At 34.4% G+C, this 13,589-nt stretch overlaps 1 protein-coding gene across 1 annotated transcript in view; it reads right to left on the bottom strand.

Annotated features, from left to right (window-relative positions):
• Nucleotides 1-2,756: 2,756 nt before the first annotated feature.
• The window catches only part of LOC117410416 (1-acyl-sn-glycerol-3-phosphate acyltransferase epsilon-like), a 29,112-nt gene continuing 18,279 nt past the window's right edge, over nt 2,757-13,589 (bottom strand). The window contains exons 7-8 of the mRNA XM_034016938.3: nt 7,360-7,483; nt 2,757-5,861 (exon numbers count right to left, since the gene is read on the bottom strand). Coding sequence (XP_033872829.1) covers nt 5,636-5,861; nt 7,360-7,483 — 350 coding nt within the window. The 3' untranslated portion in view covers nt 2,757-5,635. The remainder of the gene's footprint in view (nt 5,862-7,359; nt 7,484-13,589) is intronic.

Genomic DNA, 13,589 nt, shown 5'->3' on the forward strand with positions numbered 1-13,589 from the left:
TTTGCATCAGTCAGAACAGAACGCTGATATTAATATTAATAATATTCATCTTGGAGAACGAATATCCGCACACTCAATATGACCTGCAGGAAACATTTTAACTGCATGTGTTGTAAGCCTGACTTGGGTCGCAGAATTTGACAGTTTTAATTGGCAATACAATCAGCATACTTATTGCTAAGCTTTGCACACACAACACATTTTGGTGGCTCATGGAATGATGTGATATCAGGAAGACAAATATCTGTTATAAAAATAACATTATATTGTATGTTTTAGCAGTAATATATATTTTTTTAAATCGGCTTGGAAGCTATTTAACACCTGTACTTGTCATTGTTTTCTTGATCTTTGTGAAGTGCGATTTTCTGAACTATAGGAGGCTGTGTGGTCTAGTGGTTAAAGAAAAGGGCTTATAACCAGGAGGTCCCCGGTTCAAATCCCACCTCAGCCACTGTCTCATTGTGTGACCCTGAGCAAGTCACTTAACCTCCTTGTGCTCCGTCTTTCGGGTGAGACGTAATTGTAAGTGACTCTGCAGCTGATGCATAGCTCACACACCCTAGTCTCTGTAAGTCACTTTGGATAAAGGCGTCTGCTAAATACACAAATAAAATAATACTACAAGGTCTGAAAATTGTATGTTAATTGTGTATTTTAAAAAAATATTACAAATGACGGTTGTTTTATTAGCCATAGAGAAGGGATATGTTGATGCTTACAAAACATGCTACAGCAGCCAACACACTGTTTCCCTTCATTTGAGCTGCTAATACTGTTGGCTTGTTGTACATTTTGTTTAATTCATAGCTCGCATTGAGTATCTGCTACTTACTATCACAGCAACACACTCATAAGAACGATGTTGTCTGAAAAAAAGGCTCCTGTAGTGGCTTTGACAGACCCAGAGAGCAGAGCCTGACCCAAGACTGTCACTCCTGCTGGAAACAGACTGATCTTTGGGATACAAATTGAACATTTGTGAAACTGCAACCATGTTAAAATATTGTAATAATTCTGTACTGTGATTTAAAGGATATAAAGCCAGCAGAAAAGCATGTTTGTGTGCCTTTGCTTATTAGTTCTTGGAAACTGGCCAGGCTTAAGACATGGGCCTCCCTTATCTGAGAGCAACTTGGAGGAATTTGAATCTTGATGGAACAGAGCTGATCTGCTTGACATGAACTGGATTTTGTAAACAAATTGTTAAAACACATTGTTCAGGATAATGTTATAATATACTCTGTATTAGCCTAGGGGAATACTGTAGGAGTTTATATTCCTTTTGAATATTCCAGGGTGTCTATTACCTCATTATGTTATCTATAAAATTAATGAGAGCTTAGTAGTGAGAATTAGGATGTAGACATCATATCAGTAGAGATGTCATTATGAGCAGTCTCTTGAATCTAGCAAAATATGACTTTATGCAATGAATTTGGGAAAGTGCTTACAGTCAAGTTTCTTATTAATTAAAAATAACTCTGGTTAGAAAGTGGGCCTCCTCAAGTCCTTATCTATAAGTTGTCAAGGAATGTTGAAGCAGGGGATTTTTAGCTAAGGAAACCAAGTCTGTTGAACACACTTATAAATGAAAAGAAACAAGTTTATTAAGAACACACTAAAAAGTACATTTTTACTGTTAAGAAAGAAATATATTTTAGACCAAGTGTTATATATTAATAACATCTCTCTCTATATACTTGTATCTTAATAAGCAATAAAGAACTTTGTGGTACCAGAAAATTATCAGTCTGAGGACTACCTCACACAGGACATGAGATCATATACAATTAATTTTAAAGGAGTTGCCGGAACTTTATAATATATTAATATATTATTCACTTAAAGAGAAGAGCTGCCAAAACAGACCAAGTGTTTAGATTTAATTAAATCTTCTGATGCACAAAGTGGAGGAAAAGTTCTATAAAAATCAAGGCAAGACCCCAGTCAAGTATCATTCAACTTGGTACCACATGCTGTTTGGTTCATTCTCTGAAGATCTCTGAAAAGCTGGTTGCTGTTTGGTTGCATTCAGAAGGCTCTGCATATATTTACACAACACTTAAATATATTGAGAGGTAAGCATAATCTTGAATTTATATCTCATTTATATTGAAGCATTGCTATAGGGATAGGAATTATGTTTTAGCTTTAGAGTGTGTTGTATTGGATGCTTAGGATTTAGCAGTGGGCATTTTAGCATTTTGCATGTCTGGCCTAAGAGCAAAACACATGATAACCATAATTGTATTGATTTATTGTATTTAAATGTGTAAAGGCACTGGATCGCCCAGATTGCCTATTAGATGGGATCTGACATGGTCTGTAACCACCACTCAATCAATTTTTAAGCATTTAATGAACCCAAGGAGTAATAATAAAGGATCTGATTCGTTAAAACTTCAAACTTGAATGGGTCTGTGTGATTTCTCTTGATTATTTAAAAGTTGTCTGGATATACTAATATCTGTAAGTCAGTGCACGAAAAATCCATTTACAGGAGTCCAAAACATCTGTGCCCTCCTTAAACATCTCCCCTGATTTTAAGAGTGTGCTCAGAGCATAAATAGATAAAAGAAGTACGTGGACTCTGACAATACATGCACAGAACAAAAACACGACATGGGGTGTTGAATGGTAGAGAAACATTAAATACAGCAATCAAAATGTTATTTAAAAAGAGACAAAAAAAAAAAAAAACAACAAAAACACTTTGCTACGTTACAGATGTTAACACACGACATTCAATAGACTTCAGTATGTATAATTTATTTCACATAAATGGTTTACTGAAAAGCAAAGTCATGCACACTAAATGTGTATTCATAAACAGTACACTGTTTCCTTGCAAAATAAACATACCATGTTATGATGCACATAAATTGAGGCAGCAAAAATAAAATAATAAAAAAGCAAAAATCAAAGACTAAAATAAATCAAAATCTTACTTCAAGACATAGCTAAATTTGTAGCTGATGTGCAATTTCTTTACTCTGCATATAATTGTTGGCTGAGGTATATAACAAAAGTGCTGGTCATGTTGAAAAAAAAAACAACAAAAAAACGACACCCTTATTTAAGCCTCTTAGTAATAATACAATTTTAGATTATTAAAAACGACTGTATAATGGCTTGAAACATATTGCTTGGCTCCCAAGTGTGACCTGTAACGTAAAATTACTGTAAACACATTTTACAACAATTTTGTATTTCTAAAATAGTGTATTGTGCTGTGATAATAACTTAATTGTAATCCACTAGAGGGAGTTTCAGCACATTCATCATAGCAAGTCTAATAATGGCATTTAGTATATAACTAGTCTACACTGATTGTCCTTGGTATGCAAGATAAGGATGAAGGCACGTACTACAGTATCTTGAACAAATGGCACTTTATATAAAACACTTTTATCAGATCTGCTGATAGTTGATCTCTTCCGTAAACCACAGTATTGTTTATGCTGCATTGTGACCAAATTTTAAAATGATAATAACATTTTATTTTGTTGCAGACCTCCATTATCAACTATTTTGGTACTGCTCAGTTATATAAAAAAAAGGTTAATTTTTTCACTTTACAAAAGAATATGGAAGTAAAGTCCTTGCACAGCCAGCATCTGAAGTAACCAAGTTTTAACTTGCATTAATGAGTATTTAAAGTATTAAAATCATTGACACATGCATATTGGCAAAAAATAAATATGGTGACATTAATGAGAGCATTAAATTTATGAAGTCTAGCAAGAATACAATCAATATTTTTTCTCTAAATAATTTCATGATAAATCAATGGTTTAGATTTTACTTGGTAAATTGATACAATCGTTGTGTACAAACTTTTCTTGGTATAGGAATACAACTGCAACTGTATATAATGGCATTATAAAATACAACTATACACCACTTCACTGCTAAAAAAGACAAATAACCAGTAGCTTGCATGTGAGTAATGTGCTTGTTAACGCCTCATGCTAATAAACTTTCTCTCTTTCCTAGCAGTTGTGCATCAAAGTATGTAAAATGCATAACATTTTCATACTTCCACTAGATTATTTTTGTTTAGGCAGGACAACTTTAGGTAAACACGCCATTTATTTTGTATGAAATTCCTTGAATACGGTCGAAAGATGCATTCAATTTAAAAAGCAAATCTAAATTTAAAATAGGTTTTATTTTAAGTGGTGAAAGCAAGAAAAAGGGGGCATTTCTGTATTAAAATATAGAAATAGTTAATTTCTATTTATTTGTTTATTAATACCAATTGGTCTTACACATACGATGAAGCTTGCAAAGCACACAGAAAGCCATGGTTTTACTTTGTAATTTAAAATAAAGAAAAAGAGTAGAAATGTTCAAAAACTATAGAGCTGCCACTAAATCACATCTAAAATAAAGCCACATGATACTACCTATAATCACTGGATTCAAGGTTAATATGATCATGTCTGCACATCTGGATTTTGATACTAACTGGTGATAAAAACAAAGGAAAACTGCCACTACAGACTGCCATCAGTTATGCTTGAAAGTCTTTAAACCTTAAAGAGTAAGTAGCGGGGTTCTGAAAAATAAATAAAATAGAAGTCCCCACATGTTGCTACAACTGTTTAAATAACATACCTGTAATTTTTATTTTCATTGATATCTCGGGCACTGGGGTTTGAGATCCGTTCTCTAAATCACTGCATGAAGAGCAATTAAAATAAAAAATAAAAAAAGTGCTCTGGCTTTTCCGTTCCGTACCACTCATGGGCTGGATCGTTACTGCTGTGTTACCTGTTTGACAATGTGGGCAATAATCCTTACACTATCAGTGCACTAGAGCGACCATTTTGAAAAGAGCTTTGAAACAGACTTTAAAAGTTATAAGTATAAAAAGTTGTCAGGATGTTAATGAAAAGAAAACTTACATGTGTATTATTTAAACTGTAGCAATACGTGAGGCCGAGTAACGCTCTTTAAAGACAGTTCAAGGGGCCCTTGTTTTTACCAATCAGCCATTAAGTTTGAACTTAAAAAAATAAAAATTATAAAAAAAACTAAAGTTTAATGTTTTACATGCACAGTAATCCGTGTAAGTTTAATATTGTTAACTATTTTAATATTGTAAACATTTTCTTTTTTTTACTTGCCAACACTATCTTATTCTATTTAGTGTAAATGTATTTCAGCTTTGACCAATACCGTTCATTTTCTGTGATGGTTTAAAATACAGTAAGCTATATCTCTGCTTTATAAGAGTTGAACTTTAATACTAAAATTGAATACTTTACATTTTTTGTAGTGGTTAGTAAATTGCCACAAATCCATGGTGCAATTAATCTGTTTTCAAGTAGACCGAATCTTAGATCAATAACTAAGAACAACGTTTTTAATTGGTCAGCTCATTTGATATCCAGACATATAGACACTGTAATTATGTATTAACATAAAAAACGGTTATTAGCAGTTTTCATACATCAATTAAGGTTAAAGGTACATAAGCCACCAATTTGTAAAATGGGTTTTATAAGCCACCAGTTTTTTTAAAAAAAGGTTTTATTTAAGCCTCTGGTTTCCGAGTCATTGTTCTGGGGGAGAGAGGGTATTGGGTGTTCAGAACTGATTATAAATGGTATTACGTTTGATTTTCTTATAATCTTATATGAACCCACAACCAACCCACCAAAGTTCCATAAACCCAGGTGTTTATATACAGTTTTCTTCCAGACTCTGTAAGCAGCATTGGCAATGTTAGGCCACACAAGAAAATCAAAGATGGTAAAGTCTTCTTAATACTGAGTGGTGACACGTGACCTTCTCCTGGGAATTTGCTTTTTTTTTCAGGGTCTTCAGATTCATAGAAGTCAGTCAGTAACCTGCCCAGTAAAAAGCAACACATTTAGATAGTTTTGCATCATTACATTATGAGCAAATTAATAATAATAATAATAATAATAATAATAATACAAATGACAGCATTTAGTACTGTATGTACAAAAAGCATTGATACCAAATGCTCCTCTGAATCTTCAAATTTTCCAAATGAAAAGTAATTTGTTTTTCTTATATGATGTGACATTGTAAAAATGTTCTTCCTCCCTTTAGAATTACTGAAGAGTAAATCCCAGTAACAAGATACTGCTGCTCTCTAATATCTTTCAGTTGGTATTGGTCTTCTGTTTCTTAATATTAATGCCGAGGTAACTGAGCTGTCTCCAATATTGTTTAAAAGAAATCAGAAATGTGAAGATGATGAACAATTCAGTGTAGTGATCCCAATTGTTTAATTATAACAAAATTACACCAATAATACAGTTTTACAAACACAATGTTAAAACATATCTGATATTTTATACATATACACAAACTTTTTTTTTCTTAGGCACACTTGTGCCCAAGTTAAATTGAGGCGCACACTGAAAAATGTAGGCGCATATTAAAACTAAATACACAAACAATTTTGCAAAAATAAGTATTACAGTACCAATTTATATACTGTTTTTTTTTTTTTTTTTTTTTTTTTTTTTTACATAGCACGTGCAGAGTTTAATACTTATGCATCAACAAAATAAATATAATATAATTACATTTTTTTCCAACTTAAATTGTATTTCTTTCCAGGTGCTGTTTAGTGCAAGGCTCTAAACTTTTTTCTAAGGTAAAATATCTAGATGCATACTGATAAATATTAGACGCACAAAAAGAAAAGAAAAAAAAAAACCCTCCAAAAACCACACAATCTTGTAACAAAATAACTATTACAAACAAGAGTTCAACACTCTTGAAAACCAATACAATAAAATCTGTCTATACCGTTTGTGTTAATTGCTGCCGTTAACATTGTATTAGACTGATAGATATTATTATTATTGAGAAAAAATTTATATATATATATATTATATATATATATATATATATATATATATAATATATATATATAGGGCAGCTGGCTCTTTGAGCTAATATAAATTATATAAATTATATATATATATATATATAATTATATATATATATATATATATATATATATATATATATATATATATATATATATATATATATATATATATATATATATCTATCTCTGTCGGGCATGCTTGTGGCGTGTGTGTCTGCACTTTATCCGAAAAATCGATTTTTTAAAAATCGCTAGAATATTCCATTACAAAAATAGTTGGCAGGCACAGCTCTCTACATATATAATCTAATGGTATTAACTGATAAAGTACAAGGTCAGTTGGTGTGAATAAAACCTACAGCTAATAACATATTAATGAATCCAATGTAAAATGGCAAATAAAGAACTTGCAATACTAAGTTAGAGAGCAAGCAAATGTATAGCAAGGACATCAGGAATTAACAAGAACAACCCACTTGTCTTTGACGGCAAATCGCTCATGTAGCCACCTCCGAAAGAACACAGGTTCTTGGGGAACTTCTTTCATGCCGATGCGTTCAAAGTAAATATGAACTCTGGGGCATTCTTTGCATAAGAACTCTGTTAAAAAACAAAGAAGAAAAGTTAATGCCACTTGCATACAAAAAGCAGACATTATTGTTTTATACATTCCTGCAAAGCAATTTGTGTTCCAAAGACAATGTTTCTGACCCAGTTTAAACAGCCTATAAACCATCCAGCACTGTTATAGGCCAGGAAGTAAAACTGTTTTTTGAAGGGGGTGAGTCCCACTCAATGGTGTTTTGAGTGGGACTCAAAACACCAATGTTTCCTTGTTAAATATATAGATATTTAACAAGGAAACATTTATTTTAACAGCACCACTACATCTCTTCCTGGAGCAATGGTTAACTGTCTCCTCTAAATTATATTATTATTATTATTATTATTATTATTTATTTCTTAGCAGACGCCCTTATCCAGGGCGACTTACAATTGTTACAAGATATCACATTATACCAATATCACATTATTTTTTTACATACAATTACCCATTTATACAGTTGGGTTTTTACTGGAGCAATCTAGGTAAAGTACCTTGCTCAAGGGTACAGCAGCAGTGTCCCCCATCGGGGATTGAACCCACGACTCTCCAGTGAAGAGTCCAGAGCCCTAACCACTACTCCACATTGCTGCCCTATTTGCACTTTGCATATTAAGCCTGTATACAAAAAGTGGACAAAACGTGGGGTTTTATTATGCATGTAGATTTATAGTGCACCAGAATAAAAACACTATCAATCCATTAGGAGAGTCAGTACTTGTTTCTTTGCAACATATTTAGCGGTTCATAATACAGAAGGTGAACTGACTCTTGAAAATAAAAAATGTTATGCCCTCCTGTTGACAGTAGGTTGATCATCTGTTTATGATAGTCTTATAAGGGCCCCAAGGAAACTCTTAATTATCCAATTTATGTAATATGACTAATCCAATCTCTCTGTTATTGAGGTTAGTACTACCCTTAAAGGATACTAGTGGATAAGGGCAATTTGTTCTGTATGTTAAAATCGAGCAGGAACAGCTGGATTTTATCACAAAGTCCTCATGAGATCTAGGGCACTCCCATAAAACTTCAGCTTCACGTCATCTGAACCTCCCTTGAGGTTAAGTAATTAGGCTAGAAAAGTGAAGTATTTGGTAACCATCAATTCCATTTATGCTTAAGAGTGTTAATCCACAATGCCAACAAATTCTTCTGACCTTTTACATTTTCAAATCATAATAAAAAATAAAGAGATACTGACATTCTTCATACAACCATTTACAATGCATTTTACATAGTGCTGGGACGAACATGGAATTTTCATGTACGGATATTTGATTTAGATATTCGTTCATAAAAAAACAATTATATGCAACACATTATTTAGAGTACAAAAAAATCCCAGGATTAAGAATACATACCGTAGGCTCTACTTTATCCCCCTAAATTAATTACAAAACAAAGGATGCCATCAGTCAGTTTACACACACACAGCTCCAGATAAGATGTGTACTGGGTGCTTTACACATTGAAAAAAATATGAAATTACATATCATATTTAAATTGAATGCGTAAAGAATAAGCATGGCAATTTTGTTGCACAGCTTGAGCTTGCATGTTATCAAGCTTCTTGCACTTTGTTGGTTTCCCGACATCTCAATGGTCAATTGTGCATAAACTGCATGCGGTAGCTAGAGAACGGACGCCGGGGGAGCTATTTGTAGCCTGCCTTGGAATTGCCAGAAACAGGTGACCAATAAGACCAGGTTTTCAATAAATAAAAATAAAATTAATTAATTAATTAATTAATTAATTAATTAATTAAAACAAACTAACTCACCTGCCCAACAATAATTTAGATGAGAATAAATACAAATATTAACTTTAAAATGACCTCACAAGCCCACTGAGGCTTAAAATTAGTGTTTTCATAATTAAAAAACAGGTAAATAAACAGCAACATTCTAATCCTGAAATCTTTCTTTTCTTGAATGATTTATGTTACTATTTTCAGTACATGACAGAAAAGGCAAATTAATAGAAAATTAAATTGTGTTTAATTTCAAGGGACTGCAATCAGGCGAACTCTAGGGCTATTAATTCATGTTCATGCCTGTTCATTACACAAATGCAACCATGTCTGGTTGGAGATTACTAGAAACTCCTATCCTAAGCACTGCCTGGAGGTGATCGTCTGCAACTTGACAGCTTTAGACAGCAAATGTTTGCTCACATAAATAAGTGCTTGCAAAAATTGTAATCATACTGCGAGCAAACTGGGTGACATTTGGATAGTCATAGTATGTGTCTTTGTGTTGTGTCTCATAGTGCCTCCTAACATTGTACTCTTTAAAAACAGCAATGCTCTCTTTGCAAATCAAACCTAGTATTTTGTTTTTATTCTGAACACAGAAATATTCTTCACTCCACTTTTCGTTAAACGCGGCACTCTCAATTTCACTCCACTTTTCGTTAAAACGCGACTCTCTCAATCAATTTTCCCTTTCTTTGAAAGGGCCATTGTGGATTTAAGCAAAGACCAAACACAAAGTACACAGGCGACAATACCTTTTTAAAAAAGCAGCAGAAATGCATGAAATTAAAGTTAGTCTTGGGTTCTTGGAAACAGGGATGAACCCAATAATGTCAAAAAGAAGGGGGTCTGCACCACTATTGCTTTAAGTTGTACTAGCTTGGTTATGAATCAAAAATAGAATCAGGTCATAGACTACTCTCCAATTATTTTACTTAAGTTTTAAATTGAAAGAATTACAGACATTTTTTTCTTCATGTTTACATTTTATTATCAATAACTAATCAAAATATAAAACAGACATTTGATAAATACAGCAGAAAGAGTTATGGTACATTTTTCAGAATACAGTTCATGTATAATTACGCAGGCTACATTTGATATAAATCAGATTTGCAAACAACTGCAAATACTTTATGATAATATTACAAAAACTACATTTCAGTCAGCCCATGTATTCAATGACCCCAAAAGTGCACAAAATAACTTAATTTAAAAAGCACCAGTGAACGCTGCCTTGCTGTTGAACCGCCCTTTGCAAAAGGGCAAGGCGTATTATAAAGGCCGCCACACCAGACATGATGCAAATTTTCACTGGGCAACAAGATACTTTCGCAGTGACATGGCCACACACACACCAGAAGCGACAGAGGCGATGCACCAGGTTTCAAAACTGCCAGATCTATAAAACCATTAAAAAATTGCTATTGACAAAACTATGATCAAGACTGGTACTTATTCATCAACATGATGTGGAAATTAGGAGTGTCTCCTATGACAGTATTTCAACATATATGGCAATAAATCATACATACCAGGTTTATCCAGGTGCATCGAAAATGGATTTCAATATATTGTCTGTAACATATCGAAAATGGATTTCAATATATTGTCTTATAAACATACAAATCTGTATGTTTATAATTGCGATGACCTTTGTCATAAAGCTCTGGATATTTTTCCATAGCAAGTATTATTGTGTCCTCCATCATTTTGAATACTGCTTCACCCTGCTGGACCACCTGTATTGAAGCCATTCTCTGATTGGTCAGTTCCTTAGATGTGGCACAACAAATTGTAATTCTGTCTGCTTTATAATTACTAGTACAATGATTACTTGAATTGCATATGAGGGGCACTGAGATTGTAAAGCTTCCTTATCATGCATTACTGGAACGGGGAGCTGTCTTCAAAACCACAAGTGATAATTATTCTTGTTTTTGTCGAAGCATAAACATTTATTTAGGAAAACAGCCATGATGATGTCTCCTGTTGGTATGTAATGTACGAGGAGGGACTAATACTTTGATGCATGATTTATGACGATTTGAGCAGTGTTATTGCCTCGTCTGGGTACTTTTGTCTCCGTCCGGCAACATTTTTGCTAACACAAAATACTATATATATATATATATCTATACAGTGCCTTGCAAAAGTATTCAGACCCCTGACCAATTCTCTCATATTACTGAACTACAAATGGTACAATGAAATTTCGTTCTTTTTGATATTTTATTTTAAAACACTGAAACTCAAAATCAATTATTGTAAGGTGACATTGGTTTTATGTTGGGAAATATTTTTAAGAAAAATAAAAAACTGAAATATCTTGCTTGCATAAGTATTCAACCCCTGTGCTGTGGAAGCTCCCAGTTTACACCGATGAAAGAAATTGCCCTAACGAGGACACAATTACCTTACCATTGACCTCCACCTGTGAACCATTAAAGTTGCTGTCACATTTTCTGGATAAAAACCCCACTGTTGAAGGATCATTGGTCAGGCTGTGAATCTGAAGGAAAATGAAGACCAAAGAGCAGTCTACAGAAGTTAGAGATAAAGTAATACAAATGTTTGGATCCAAGTGTTTGGATATCCCAGTGAGCACAGTTGGATCAATAATCAGGAAGTGGAAGCTGCATCACAGCACCCAGGCACTGCCAAGAAAAGGCCATCCCTCAAAACTCAGCGCTCAAACAAGGAGACTTGTGAGAGAAGCCACAGAGAGGCCAACAATCACTTTGAAGGAGCTACAGAGTTCAGTGGCTGGGAGTGGAGTAATGGTGCACCAGTCAACCATATCAAGAGCTCTGCATAACACTGGCCTGTATGGGAGGGTGGCAAGAAAGAAACAGTTACTCAAAAAGTACCATCTGAAAGCACATCTGGAGTTTGCCAGAAAGCATGAAAGTGATCCAGCTGCGATGTGGGAAAAGGTTTTGTGGTCAGATGAGACCAAGATAGAGCTTTTTGGCCAAAACTCAAAGCGCTATGTGTGGCGCAAACCTAACACTGCCCACACCTCAAGACACACCATCCCTACAGTGAAGTATGGTGGTGGCAGCATCATGCTGTGGGGATGATTCTCATCAGCAGGGACTGGGCATCTTGTTAAAACTGAAGGAAGAATGGATGGAGCAAAATACAGGGAAATACTGCAAGAGAACCAGCTTTAGTCTGCTAAAAAACTGAAGCTTGGGAGGAAATTCACCTTTCAGCAGGACAATGATCCCAAGCACAAGGCCAAAGCAACATTGGAGTGGCTCAAAAACAAAAAGGTGAATGTCTTACAGTGGCCCAGTCAAAGTCCTGATCTCAATCCCATTGAGAATCTGTGGCACTATTTGAAATTTGCGGTCCACAAGCGTCGTCCAACCAACCTGAACAACCTGGAGCAAATCTGCCAAGAAGAATGGGCCAAAATCACTCGGACACTGTGTGCAAAGCTGGTACATACTTACCCCAAAAGACTTAAAGCTGTTTTTGCAGCGAAAGGTGGCTCTACCAAATATTAATGTGTGGGGGTTGAATACTTGTGCAAGCAAGATATTTCAGTTTTTTATTTTTCTTAAAAATATTTCCCAACATAAAACCACCTTACAATAATTGATTTTGAGTTTCAGTGTTTTAAAATAAAATATCAAACAGAATGAAATTTCAATGTACCATTTGTAATTCAGTAATATGAGAGAATTGGTCAGGGGTCTGAATACTTTTGCAAGGCACTGTATATATACATACATCTTAGAATGATAATTCTTGCTGGTATGTAATGCATGGGGAGGGAGTAATAACTTGAAGTGATTTAAGACATCGCAGCAGTTTTAATGCCCCGTCCGGGTACTTTTGTCTCCGTCCGGCTTTTATCCACTCCCTGGGACAATGCCTGTTCGCGCATATAGGAAAAACCAAACATCGTTAAGAGAGCAAACTGACATTCTGCATTGTGCTGTATGTAAGTGGAAGTTCATTCCAAGTTTGCAGAATTAGGTTATCTTCACACTCCAATTTCTTCAAATCAGTCCATTTGTGCAGCTTTGCAAATTGCCAAGCAAGGTTTTACAGATTTTAATTTAGAGTGTGAAACTTTTCAACCCGGCAACTTCCAGCTCCAAATCTCACTGAGATGCCTGGAATCACCGTCAAGTCGAGTGCTTCCACAAAAGTGTCATGTAGACAAATCATGAACTTGAACAAAGTGCTGTGTCTGTGAAAGTCCACAAAACGAGACTTGAACGGCATTAGCAGATCAGATGTAAACACCACAAGCTGCTGCAGATCTAGACTGTTGCTAGTATCCTCTACCATGTATGAATCTCGAAACATTCGTAACATCTCAAAGCGAG

This window comes from Acipenser ruthenus, chromosome 6 (genome assembly GCF_902713425.1).
Source record: "Acipenser ruthenus chromosome 6, fAciRut3.2 maternal haplotype, whole genome shotgun sequence".
Lineage (NCBI taxonomy): Eukaryota > Metazoa > Chordata > Actinopteri > Acipenseriformes > Acipenseridae > Acipenser > Acipenser ruthenus.